The following is a 13,424-nucleotide window of genomic DNA, read 5'->3' as shown; positions in this document are numbered from 1 at the left end:
CAATATACAGTGCTATATGGAAAAAAATTCAATTAAACCATATTACAATGGGATTGCTCCATGTGATTGCTTCACAGTCTGACATGCTTCCAATCTCTTCTATTTTTGAGTGTGCCATCACCATCTGACAGCTGGTGGTGAAATTGGTTGGGTGGGCTATGAAATAAATTATAAATTTATTTATAAATTATAAATTGTTTGGAGACAGGTTTCACTGAGCGGCTATTATGCGCGAGACTTCATATTAGCCACAAAGTCAGAAAAATCTGTTCGTAAAATTACGTTATAATGACCAAATACAATGAAAAGTATTTTTCCAGTCTCACCTGTGAAAGGTAATCCCATGTGATCTCGTTTGGACGGTAAACCTGTTGGTACAGTTAAACGCAGCACATGAATGAGGCATCTTTATTCTCCGCTTTGCCCCATCCAATATGGCGGCGAGGATGACGTATGATTCTACGCGGAAGGCGGCGTCTATGTTTATATGTCTATGCCTGGCGTGAAGCACTCACAGTCATGTGGTTGTGACGTCATCGTAAACAAATCCGTTCTACTCATCCAGACGACTTCGCAACGGCGCCGTTGCCAGATTTTTTCACTCTGGAACCCGTTTTCAAAAGATTTCGTTTTGGGACACCCAAAACGCCGGTGCCGTGTGGACGCCAGGCCAAAACGATAAACAATTTTATCAGATTCACCTGAATCCGTTGCCGTGTGGACAGGGCCATAGTGTCTCACTTGTTTCTCTGGGTGTAGTCTTGCTAAATGATGAGTTCAAGGTTGTCCCATTGTCTCCTCGATAGTTCTTCTACATATGGAACACAAAGTAGTGCATTTTTCCCCCCACTGCACGAGAAGTCTGTATAAGCAAAGTGAACAATCCTAGGGGCGTTCTCTTCAGGCATTTTAGCGCCATTAACGTTAGTTTGTTCCGGAACATGACGTACGGTATGAACAGGTGAATGTGCATTCTCTTGCATGAAATTAGTACAAAAATTAATGTAGATATAAATATCTTATGCAAAATTATTATGGCATGTTACAAAAAATAAAGAAAAATCAGAGTCCTCATCTCCAATTTACGAGTCCAAAGGCAGTTAATGCATGAGTCTGAGTCCAAGTCCGAGTCATCAGTGCTCAAATCCGAGTCAAGTCAGCCCCGGGTCCTGATAACATTCCTGGTCGTGTACTGAGAAACTGTGCCAAGGAGCTCACAGATGTCTTTACAGACATCTTCAACATCTCGTTGAGCCAGGCTGTTGACCCCATGCGCCTCAAAACCACCACCATCATCCCAGTCCCGAAGAAGCCGTCTCCCTCCTGCTTCAATGACTACCGCCCTGTCGCACTCACTCCCATCCTCATGAAGTGCTTCGAGCGGCTAGTCATGAGGCATATCAAGTCTGCCCTCCCCCCTGCCCTGGATCCTTTCCAGTTTGCATATCAGTCCAACCGTTCGACCGATGACGCCATCTCCACTGCCCTCCACTCAGCCCTCACCCACCTGGAGACAAAAGACTTGTATGTCAGAATGCTGTTCATAGACTTTAGCTCAGCATTCAACACAATCATTCCTCAGCAGCTCATTCACAAACTGGACCAGCTGGGACTCAACACCTCCCTGTGCAACTGGCTGCTGGACTTCCTGACAGGGAGACCACAGACTGTACGGGTCGGCAACAACTCCTCCAGCACCATCACACTGAACACGGGGTCCCCCCAAGGATGTGTGCTAAGCCCCCTCCTCTTCACTCTGCTGACCCACGACTGCACACCAACATCCAGCTCAAATCTCTTCATTAAGTTTGGGGATGACACGACTGTGGTGGGTCTCATCAACAATGGCGATGAGACAATCTACAGGAGTGAGGTGAGCCACTTGGCCATGTGGTGCAAGGACAACAATCTCCGTCTGAACGTGGAGAAGACGAAGGAGATTGTTATGGACTTCAGGAGAGAGCACACCCAGCATGCTCCACTATCTATTGACGGTGCTGCAGTGGAGAGGGTGAGCAGCACCAAGTTTCTGGGTGTGCACATCTCTGAAGACCTGTCCTGGAGCAACAACACTGCATCACTGGCCAAAAAAGCCCAACAGCGTCTGTACTTCCTCCGCAAACTGAGGAGAGCAAGAGCCCCGGCCCCCATCATGCACACTTTCTATAGAGGCACCATCGAGAACATCCTGACCAGCTGCATCACCGTGTGGTACGGCACCTGCACCGTGTCCTGCTGCAAGTCTCTGCAGCGCATCGTGAGAGCAGCTGAGAGGATCATTGGCGTCTATCTCCCTTCTCTAATGGATAATTATAACTCCCGCCTCACCCGCAAAGCCATCAGGATTGCAGGTGACCCCACCCACCCATCTCACAGCCTCTTCAGCCTGCTGCCATTCGGGGAGGAGACTGCGGAGTCTCCGGGCCAAAAGCAGCAGGCTCAAGAACAGTTTCTTTCACCAGGCAGTCAGGAGGCTCAACTCCCTCCCTGTTCTGCCCCTCCCTCCCCCGCCCCCTGCCACAGATTCTGCTCGCACACACCCCTTCAGCATCTGACATGTTATCCTCACAGTTCCCCCCCAACACACACACACACACACACATCTCATCGTTCACTAACACACTGAACTCAGGGACTGCACATTTCACTTTACCTCGCTCATTTGCACTATTCCACACTACCTCATCTTAACAGCTGCTAGTTTGTTTATACTGCTTATTTCATGTTTCATGTTTACCTGCTATACCTCAAGTGCCCTTGACTGTTTAGTTATTTGAACCAATTTATGTGTGTGTGTGTATATATATATATATATATATATGAGTGTTTAGTCTACGTCTAGTTCATATCTAGAGTGTTTATACTGTTTATATTGTGTTTGAGTGTTTAGTCTGTGTGTAGTTCTTCTCTAGTGTTTACACTGTTTATATTGTCTGAGTGTTTAGTCTATGTCTTGTTCTTATCTAGTGTTTATACTGTTTATTTATCTCATCTCATCTCATCTCATTATCTCTAGCCACTTTATCCTTCTACAGGGTCGCAGGCAAGCTGGAGCCTATCCCAGCTGACTACGGGCGAAAGGCGGGGTACACCCTGGACAAGTCACCAGGTCATCACAGGGCTGGCACATAGACACAGACAACCATTCACACTCACATTCACACCTACGGTCAATTTAGAGTCACCAGTTAACCTAACCTGCATGTCTTTGGACTGTGGGGGAAACCGGAGCACCCGGAGGAAACCCACACGGACACGGGGAGAACATGCAAACTCCACACAGAAAAGCCCTCGCCGGACCCGGGGTTCGAACCCAGGACCTTCTTGCTGTGAGGCGACAGCGCTAACCACTACACCACCGTGCCGCCCCTGTTTATTTATACTGTTTATATTGTTTGAGTGTTTAGTCTATGTCTAGTTCCTATCTAGAGTGTTTATACTGTTTATATTGTTTGTTTTTTCAATTATTCTATTTTTATTTATTGCATTGCCAGTTTGCACCGTGGGTCAGAGAGGACTGATATTTCATCTGTGCTGTATGTCGAGCATGTATAGCATATTTTACAATAAAGTTGACTTGACTTGAAGTCACGAGTCCTTAAAATTAGGGCACGAGTTGGACTCGAGTCTGAGTCCTGGACTCGAGTACTACAAGCCTGGACCATTGCCTGTACTTTGACGTTGACCATGCATCACAATTTGGATTTGTTTGCCAGCCTGCTTTAATAAACTCTCTGCCGTTGTTACATTCGTCTGTCCCCTATATTCCTGACAACCATATCTATCCTAGCCTCACAATGCACACTTTCCCTTCTTTCATTGAATAAACCAAACACACAAATGCTTCACACTTCAATACTGTCTTTTATGTAAAAAGCCTTGGAAGATGAACTTGAAAAACAGATGCCCACAGGCATCCATGAAAGGTATGTGGACAGATTGCTCCCTGAAGATCTTAGATGAAAGATAACAGACATTTTAATATTGAAACACTAGCCCTGTGAAATTGTTCGACTTCACATTTACCAGGAACAACTGATCCACGCAGTTGAAAGTAGGTGCACACTACTGCATGTACCAAAAATCAGTAGCCATCCAAGTTAAATTTCCTGGTACAAGGAAGTATTTAAAAGTAATATTGAAATTATATCCATGTGAGAAACTGTAGTGAAAAATGAGACAGTTTGTTATTGAAGCGTGATAAAGAGCAAAATACAAAGGGCATCACTGACTTTCGGTTGTGAAATTTTCAGGAACTAGTTAGCAAAGGTAACAAATGTGGACCTCAACATTAATGATGGGAACAATAAATCCCAAAGTCTCTCATGATTACAGCAAATAACCTCTGTAGCAAGTAGAACCCAATTCATGTTATTATTTTTTTTTTAAATTAGTCCCAAAACCACCATGTGTACAAGCCAATACTGAAGGGTGAATTCAGAGAGCAGGTGATCTTAATAGTGGAAACTACAACATTAATTTTACATGAATCTCATCATTTTGTAGTATATGAATATGTGAATATTTGACAATAGTGCACCATGGTGCACTATTTGTTTTACATCCAACACGAAACATGACAAACTTACTACATCATAACTAATAAATCAACAAACAACTAAAAGGTTTAAAGGGTTCATTTACATGTTTAAAAATCCATTAAGTATACAAAACACAAAATTTGGATGCATACAGGAGCAAACCTCTCTGGTTTTCAATATTAAACGTAGTTTTGATAATAGTGCTAATAATAAAACTAGAAATGTAAAAGATTCTGATAAGTTTAAATGCACAAGGCCATGCAAATTTAAATGCTTGTTCAATTGAGGAATAAAAGGGAGTTTAAAAAAAAAAGCAGTCGACCACAATGCTATTGAAAATGCAAAATGGAGTCAAAGTGCAGTGCTTTTTTTTTGGGCAAGACAATTATTTTTTTTTGCCATTCTACTTTTTTTGCAATGTTTTATTTTTTTTTTAAGTAAAACAAGTAAACAGGTATTCAAATATATATATATATATATATATATATATATATATATATATATATATATATATATATATATATATATATATATATATATAGCTTTCCCAAAGACAGCAGTAGTTCCCAAAGAAATTTTAATTACATTTACTGTCGAAAGAAAAACAAAGGTAGGTTGTAGTGAATTCTTTACTTATGGTCAAAGTATATGAACATCAGATGTGGATTTTGGCATGGGCAATATGGCTCCGCCCAGGGCGGTACCGTTCAAGTTGCTGCATGTTGGATAAATATAATATCAACACAAGCACAATGTTTCTGTAGCTGGTGAGCTCCCCTGATCAGTTCGCTGGCCCTTCTATTTGTGCTGTTTAGAAAAGTCTAGCCAAAGAATGTGGGATCATTCAGCAGATATTTAACTGTCAGAATGGGTGCAAACGTCAAACACCATCATCACTGCCTTTCTCACATGGAGCTACCAGTCCACCTCTAACCTTTTACAAAAATATGTCCTTTGCACCTCCTCCATGCCTCCTCCTACTTGGTTTAGTCTCTTGACCCTTGACTTACTCTTGGGGGATGAGTAACCACTCAACCTCAAACAGCAGAAATGCTAGTATTTTGGATAAACTTTAGCCATTCCAAAAGTTGAAACAAGAAGGGAAAAACCATCAGGCACACAATTTAAGAATAATAATGAGAAGTGTCATAGATAAAGGTCGGCTATAGATAAAGGTAACTATACTCTGTCATTTACTATGTGGGGCTGGGGTGGTTGGCGAAATCAGACTTCCACACCAGGGTGCCAAGTGATCCATCTTCAGCACTGATCAACATTACTAAGATGCTAATATGCTATTTTAGCCATAATGGAACAGCTAAGAATTCTCCTAAACAATTTACGTAGGACATAACAGTTAACAAATAACAGAAGTTCATCACTCACCTATAAGTTTCTTGCCTGACTGAAAAAAATATATTTACACCGAAATGAAAATTAGCAAGTGTGCATACATGTACTAATGCTCACATGGTCATAATCAACTTAAGTACAAAAAAAAATCTCAGCATGATATTAATACAGAAACATTTCAAATAGTACAAAATATATTGTAAATGCAAAGGTTGTGATGCTTTTCCATGATTTGAATTTTGTTTCCATTATTTCTTTCCTTTCTAGAATTAATATAATTCGTCATGAAGAAAGAGCATTTAGGCTTATGTCATGAGGATATATAGAGTACAGAGCACAGATAACAAAGGACTTATAAGTATATACTGTATTGTATGATAGCAATTTTGTGAAATGTAATTAATTGAAGATAGACAGCTGTGTTCTTCCTTACAGGATTCCCTCCATGATAGGCAAGAATACCTCTTGGAATTGTGTCATTGCTCATAACCTATTGAATCATGAACAAAACAGTTGTAGGTCTAGTTGCTATATTGATCAACCCAGCTTAGGAAGCTGAAGAATCAACATCATTTAACTTGACAGTAATCTCTTGTGCTGCCTCTTTCTTGTCCCGTGCCTCCCCTTCTGTATGCCAACCCACCATCAGTTGGTACAAAATCACTCCAATGACTGTCCCCACGAATGGTGCAAAGACAGGCACCAGGAACCAGGCCTGCCTGTAAGTGTTGGGGAGAAATAGTTTCATTCATGTGTTTATAATACTATTGCAATGGAAATTGATTCATCATAAGAGCCGAGGCTGGCAGATAATTTGGTGTTGAGATTAACCTACCTAAAGACTTCTGCACCCCAGCCTGCAATGGCAGTGAAAAGACGAGGCCCCAGGTCCCTAGCTGGGTTTACAGCATAGCCTGCATTGAAGCCCATAGATAAACCGATGACAAGTACAGTGAATCCCACAGTGAAGGCCTCAAGTCCTTGTGGGATGGGGTTGTTGTAGGGGTCTACTATGGCCAGGATGCACACAATCAGTGCAGCTGTGCCTATCACCTATAAAGTATAACAATGAACAAGTGGTGAGATAAAGGTCAGATTCATTTAGTTTAGCTGCACCTGGTTTGAGTAATTCATCAGACAAAGAGGAACAGTTCATACACCTAGATCATATGAGTTACAAAATGTAGACTCAAAAACAAACAAACAAACAAAAAAAACCCACAAAACACATTATAGCATACTCAGTGTTGGTTACTGGGTGAACTGATTTTTTTGTAGAAATTCAACCTGGAAATGTGAGCCCAATGAAACATCAAATTTACTATCATCTTGAAGCTGGAGAGAAAAGTTGTGTACAGCATATGTACAGGCGTGGTTTTAAGGGGTGGCAAAAGGTGGCAGTTGCCACTATAAAAATATGTCTTGCCACCACAGTTGCCCCCCTATTTTAAAAAGAATTATTTATTAAAACACATTTTTGAAATTCAATTATCTATCTACAGCGATACTAAGCCCTTATCTCATCTCTACCTACTGTTATTTATGTTATTTCACACCCCACCCCACCCCCGGAATTTTGAAATGGTTTCACCCAGAGAGAGACGTTCTTCTGTTATGATTCTTCTGAATGCTTGACTTCTGATGAGGCAATGTCATTGGTTGGATTTATGGAGTGCTGTCTCGCTAGGTTCCAGTAGTAGCTATACCTGTAAGTTATGTTTTTCTTTCTGTGTATGCTAGGCAACAAAATGAAAGCTAATAGTTTTGTAAAGTGATAGGCTTTAGAAAGTAAACAACTTGTGTGTTGTGTGCAGGGCTTTGAACCGGTTCAAGGAACGAAAACGAAAACCGGGAACTTTTTCTATTTCACATGGAACAGAAACGAAACCAGAAACTTTATTATTTTTTATGTTCCGGAACAGAAACGCTTATTAAAAATAATGGTAACCGGTTTATACCGGTTTTTATTTCGTTCCTCAAAGTTTCTGTAGCCTACAAATAAAAAAGTCATTCTTCTCCTGCGCAAGTTTCTATGACCCGCTGGGGTTCACTTCCTGTGTGACGTTCGCTGACTGAATGGAGAGAGCGGGAGGGTGGACTACTATCATGTCTCCACATCTTAAATAAGAGGTAAATATTGCAGTCTATCGTTATTCAAAAACGTCAATTTCAAACACGATATCAATATATTTGTCCACGTTAATGAGAGGCTCACGAACATTGAATGACGTTAACCTCTGTTAGCCTATCAATGCATAGGGCCTGACTAGCCTTTGGTAACACACTAAACGAATTATCTTTCATTTTTGGCACTTTTTCTGTTTGTGTAGATGGGAAGACATACTGAGAATCCAAATCGCCAACATTTGAAATAATAATTGTTTTGAATTATTTCTTGTCTTATTTAATGAAGATTGTAATAGAATTAGCCTACATTTGGCTTAAGCTGGATGAGACAGAGACATCATTTTATAGCCATTTGTTAAACAGCTGACAGGGAACGTAATTAACCGTTCCGGGAACGAAATTTTTTTGTTCTAACCGGTTCGGGAACGTCTATTTAATGGTGGAACCCAAAACCGGAAACATTAAAATTCCGTTTCTGTTCGGAACGAACCAATAGGAAAAAAATTCTGGTTCAAAGCCCTGGTTGTGTGTTAGCATTACTAGCAGGTCAGCCTAGCTCGCGTTTTCGCCTGTGTGCTATTCAGTTTAGTGATATCTTAATTTGTTTCTTTTAGTTTTATGGAAATCGAGGATGAACACATCTGTATAAGTTTGAAGTCTTCAGTAAAGATCCACAATCTAAACCGTTCGCTATCTGTCTATTTTTTGATACATCGCTAGGGCAGAATAGTTCCATTCATTGCTTGGGAATATACTTTCAGAAAAGATGGTTTAGATGGTTGAATCCGTTTTCCTTGATGGTACAATAGCTCAATACATATTTGACAAGATGACTTGATTGTGAGTCTTTCTTGAGCGTAAGTAAAAATGATTTCTACGATTTGCTTAAACTGCTGCATCGACAACCTATGCCCCCCTCCTGGAACCTATGCCCCCCCTTTGCCACCCTAAGGAAAAATCTCTGGAGCCACCACTGCATATGTAGCTGTTCTCCAGAGCTAAAGGCATGACTTCAATGTGACCAACAAAAAACTTGGCAGATGCAACTCTGAACTCAATGGTTGATACGTCTCCCAAGTTATGAACTGATTCCAACCCTGGACTCAAAAGTATTTGGAGAAATTGGGAGCTACATGAAACCATACATTCTTCATGGAAAGGATGTTGGGGATAGAAATAGTTCATCATTTTTCAGTCTAAGAAGGCTGTGCTTTTGAACACACAGTGTTCTATGACCTTTCAACTTCAACTAAATATATGAGACACACTCAGACATCACATCAGCATATAAGAACAGCAACAGATATTATCATGTAGTGATGGAATTACTAACCTGATCAAAAAAGCCGTTAGCGATACTAAGGTGTTTACCAGGATAGGTGGCAAAAATTTCACTTAGATCACTGTCTTTATCTTCATGTACCTTGATGGCATCTTAATCATGGAATTAAAAAAAAAATGTTTGAAAATTATGAACAGTATTTTTGGAATTCTATTACAATGGATTAATCTTCTTGTGATACTTACCATAATACATGCCAAAGACGATACCAGCCCCAAAAAAGGCACCAATTGTCTGAGCAAGAAAGTACACCAGAAACTTTCTCCATTTTGCCCTTCCAAGAAGGCAGAGGGCAAAAGTTACAGCTGGGTTCAGATGACCGCCTGTGAAATTGGTGGCAAAACTTATAATTTATGAAAGGTGAATGGTAAAAAACATTTCAGAACAAAATGAAAGAACAGGGGGAAAAAAGGTTTTAACACTTTGCTTTAATTCCTAAGAATATCTGTGACTAAAATTATTTCTTTCTTCATATCTACAGAGTGGACAAATTAGTGTTCAATATTGAAAGAATTTGTGGTACCTGAGACTTGGCCGCACACCAAGATTCCGAGTGTGGCTGCAAAGCCAAAGGCTAGGTTTACAGTGAGGAAGATGCCATGAGATCCTTTACTGAGTGTTAACTGAGCCACTGCACCACAACCAAACATCTGCAGACAGAAACAAGAATGGATTAAGCACCAAAGCAAGATTGATTCAAGAGATAGATAGATTACATTTTCCCGAGAACAGTCCAAAGACAGTGAACATGTTATCAAAAGTGTGTAGTTCAAGATGGCAGATATGATCAAAACTTTTGGGAGTCAGTTTTCATATCACTATTACTTGTGGCATAAATTAGTGTAGGGGTCCAGCTAGCTGAAATAGATGCTATTCTTGAATTAAAATATAGAAAAGGCTATAGAATCAGTATATGTGAAGTAATTAATATGTGTCAATTTATCAACCTTGCATATGAAATGCAATTCAGTACAGTGTAATTTTTTTTAGGAAATTATCATGTCCTTGATCAATAAAATATACATATGAACACCTCTCTGGGCTTATTTAACATACCAGATCTTCACACTCTTATTAATTTTTCTTTGAATTTGAATCGAACCGCAATAACATCATTTGATTGATCCTGTAGCTCTTGACAAATCCTTGAAAGTACCTTAGCTAGTGTGCCAGACTAGTGTCTGGCATGTAAGAGCAGCAAGTGGGTATTAAGGTGTTTAACAGAGCCATAGATCATATAGTCTGGATAAAGTCTTCCATTCTTTAGGTGTTCTGAATCACATTAATTTTACTCCAATCTCGGCATAGACATCATTTGTCCTTAAACATAGTAGTCAAGATGCCTTTCAGACACACTTCAGAATAGAAGTTATTTTCTGACAAATAATGTCTCCATACATAGAGGAAATTAATTTTTTTTAGCAAAATGTAACAACGCATCCTTTACAACACATGATTGCCATATCTTTGTAAACACATGTCTCTCCCATTCATTATGAACTTATGTTAACATATCTGGTGTTTTACATGTCAATGCACTTTGAATACATTTACTTAAATGATCTTTGTGCTGTAGGCATGAGAATGATTTCAATACGTTCTTCTTTTGAAGAAATCCAAGCAGTTTCACTGATATTTTAGATCAAACTCAGTCCAATCCCACAGAAGAGCTACTGTAGCACAAACTGCTGAAAAAGTTAATGCTGACACCTTTCTGTTTTAGTCAGCATTAAATTTTTCAGCAGTTTGTGCTACAGTAGCTCTTCTGTGGGATTGGATCATATGGGCTAGCCTTCATGCCCCATGCAAATCAGTGAGCCTTCAATGCCCATGACCCTGTTGCTGTTTCACCGGTTGTCCTTCCTTGGACCACTTTTGGTCGGTACTAACCACTGCATACCGCAAACACCCCACAAGATGTGTCATTTTGGACATGCTCAGACCCAGTCATCTAGCCATCACAATGTGTCAAAGTCACTCAGATCCTTACACTTGCCCATTTTTCCTGCTTCCAACGCATCAACTTCGAGAACTGACTGTTCTCTTGCTGCCGAATATATCCCAGCCCTTAACAGGTGCCACTGTAACAACGTAATCAAGATAATTCACTTTACCTATCAGTGTTTTTAATTTTATGGCTGATCATTGTCAGTGTATGTCTTTACTGGTACATATGTAGTTAGATAACGAACTGGTTTACATGGTGTGTGAATGTCAATCAGCATGTTAGTTAAAAGTAGAAAGTAAGAAAAGTAACACGCACGCACGCACACACACACACACACACACACACACACACACACACACACACACACGTTCATATTTATATATATTATGGCCTGTCACTTGCATGTTAATTCTTCCCTGGATTAATTCATCTATGTTATTACTGACCTCATTTCTTATCATAACAGTGCCCTTGAGGAAAGAATGTCTTAAAGCGTTTTTTGTTTGTTAGGGTGTACCCCGCCTTTCACCCATAGTCAGCTGCGATAGGCTCCAGCTTGCCTGCGACCCTGTAGAACAGGATAAAGCAGCTAGAGATAATGAGATGAGATGAGATTTATTCCTCCCAGTGAGCCAGAACTGATTATCATTCCATGTACACTGTATGCATATCTATGCATAACAATACATCAGTTATTTACTAAATTGCACCATCTGGTGAATGTTTTTTTATTTTCCAGTTGCCCCTATAATGCTGCCTATAACCTTAAGCTGATTACAAATATCAACAGTGGAACAGAAAAAAACAAAAATACATTTACGCATTGTGTATTGTCAAATCCATCAACCAGTGAAGGCAAACTGCATCAACAACTATTTGTCCAGTAAATGCATATCTGCTCATTAAAAAGAAATAAATACAAAAATAAAAAAAAATATAAAAACCTTAGTTACTGTGCACCAGTTGGATGAATATTCTCTTTATTATCTCTTTATTTGGCCTTTTAAGGCTGTCAATTAAAATATTAGCAATGGGACAGATACACTGAAGGGTATTTGAAAGTTTATCAAATAATGTTACTGAATGCAAATAATATCAGAACTAGAGAAATGATACAAATATGAACATTTTACGAATCAAAGAAAAATGTGAGCTTTTATGAATTAATAAAAGAGAGTGCAAAGAAGAGGCAGACACTCACCACCAGGATTAGCGTCCCCAAGCATTCAGCCAGTCCCTGACGTGCTAGCTTATTACGGATTTGCAAGGTCCGAGCTATCTTATTCAGTACAAACTTTTGCCTGCTCATTGTCCTGCTGAATTCTTGACTCCAGTTGAATGCTGCACTTTACGTTCCTCAGTGGAATGATTTCAAATTGGCTCAGCATTCTCCTTTGATACTTATATAGGCCTATGCCCAACCCTCTATTACCTCTCATGACCAGCCTCTATACACACCCCTTGTTGAGTCTTGCTTATCCACTTGTCCAAAACAGCTGTTTCAGAGATTGACATGAAACTGGCCCCACTGACTTATCATCTTTCTCATACTGACACCCTAAAAACATGGGTTAAAAAAAAAAAAAAAAAGGTTCTTAAAGAAACAACAAAATTCCAGTTAGCCAATTCACATGTAAGCTTTGCTGACGAAGCATGTGATACTGTGTTAATTCACATGCAGTATATTTAATTTGTTATTTACCACCATGGAGGACACTTCTTAATCTGTTATGCCTTGTCATGATCAGCTCTTTTATTCTGAGAACTTGGAAAGCAAGCACACAGACACACACACAAATCAAAGACTCACACCCAACCATAGTTGGCTTGGTTCACTCAGTTCACTCAGTTAAGATTATCTCATCTCATTATCTCTAACTGCTTTATCCTGTTCTACAGGGTCACAGGCAAGCTGGAGCCTATCCCAGCTGACTACGGGCGAAAGGCGGGGTACACCCTGGACAAGTCGCCAGGTCATCACAGGGCTGACACATAGACACAGACCAGTTAAGATTATATTACAGTTAAAGGTTCCATCTTTAGATTGTCCCTCTGGGTGAACCCTTGAAGGATCTTTGCAGAACCCTATGTAGAACATTCCTGTCTCCTGTGA

At 40.0% G+C, this 13,424-nt stretch overlaps 1 protein-coding gene across 1 annotated transcript; it reads right to left on the bottom strand.

Annotated features, from left to right (window-relative positions):
- Positions 1-5,156: 5,156 nt before the first annotated feature.
- LOC132872388 (aquaporin-3-like) lies at positions 5,157-12,695 on the bottom strand. Its single transcript, XM_060907162.1, has 6 exons — positions 12,513-12,695; positions 9,887-10,013; positions 9,549-9,686; positions 9,355-9,455; positions 6,730-6,947; positions 5,157-6,613 (listed from the first exon to the last, which is right to left on the bottom strand). The coding sequence occupies exons 1-6, from the start codon at positions 12,618-12,620 to the stop codon at positions 6,442-6,444; spliced, it is 864 nt and encodes a 287-aa protein (XP_060763145.1). The 5' UTR covers positions 12,621-12,695; the 3' UTR covers positions 5,157-6,441.
- Between the last annotated feature and the right edge of the window lie 729 nt (positions 12,696-13,424).

This window comes from Neoarius graeffei, chromosome 24 (assembly GCF_027579695.1).
Source record: "Neoarius graeffei isolate fNeoGra1 chromosome 24, fNeoGra1.pri, whole genome shotgun sequence".
In the NCBI taxonomy this organism is placed as follows: Eukaryota; Metazoa; Chordata; class Actinopteri; order Siluriformes; family Ariidae; genus Neoarius; species Neoarius graeffei.
This window is presented reverse-complemented; position numbering and strand designations above follow the sequence as displayed.

Excerpts from the sequence above, each read along its gene's own strand:
- LOC132872388 (XM_060907162.1), bottom strand. The coding sequence starts at position 12,620 with ATGAGCAGGCAAAAGTTTGTACTGAATAAGATAGCTCGGACCTTGCAA. Across the intron at positions 9,687-9,886 it reads GGTGTGCGGCCAAGTCTCAG|GCGGTCATCTGAACCCAGCT; the intron begins GTACCACAAATT and ends CCAATTTCACAG. Across the intron at positions 9,456-9,548 it reads CGTCTTTGGCATGTATTATG|ATGCCATCAAGGTACATGAA; the intron begins GTAAGTATCACA and ends TCCATGATTAAG.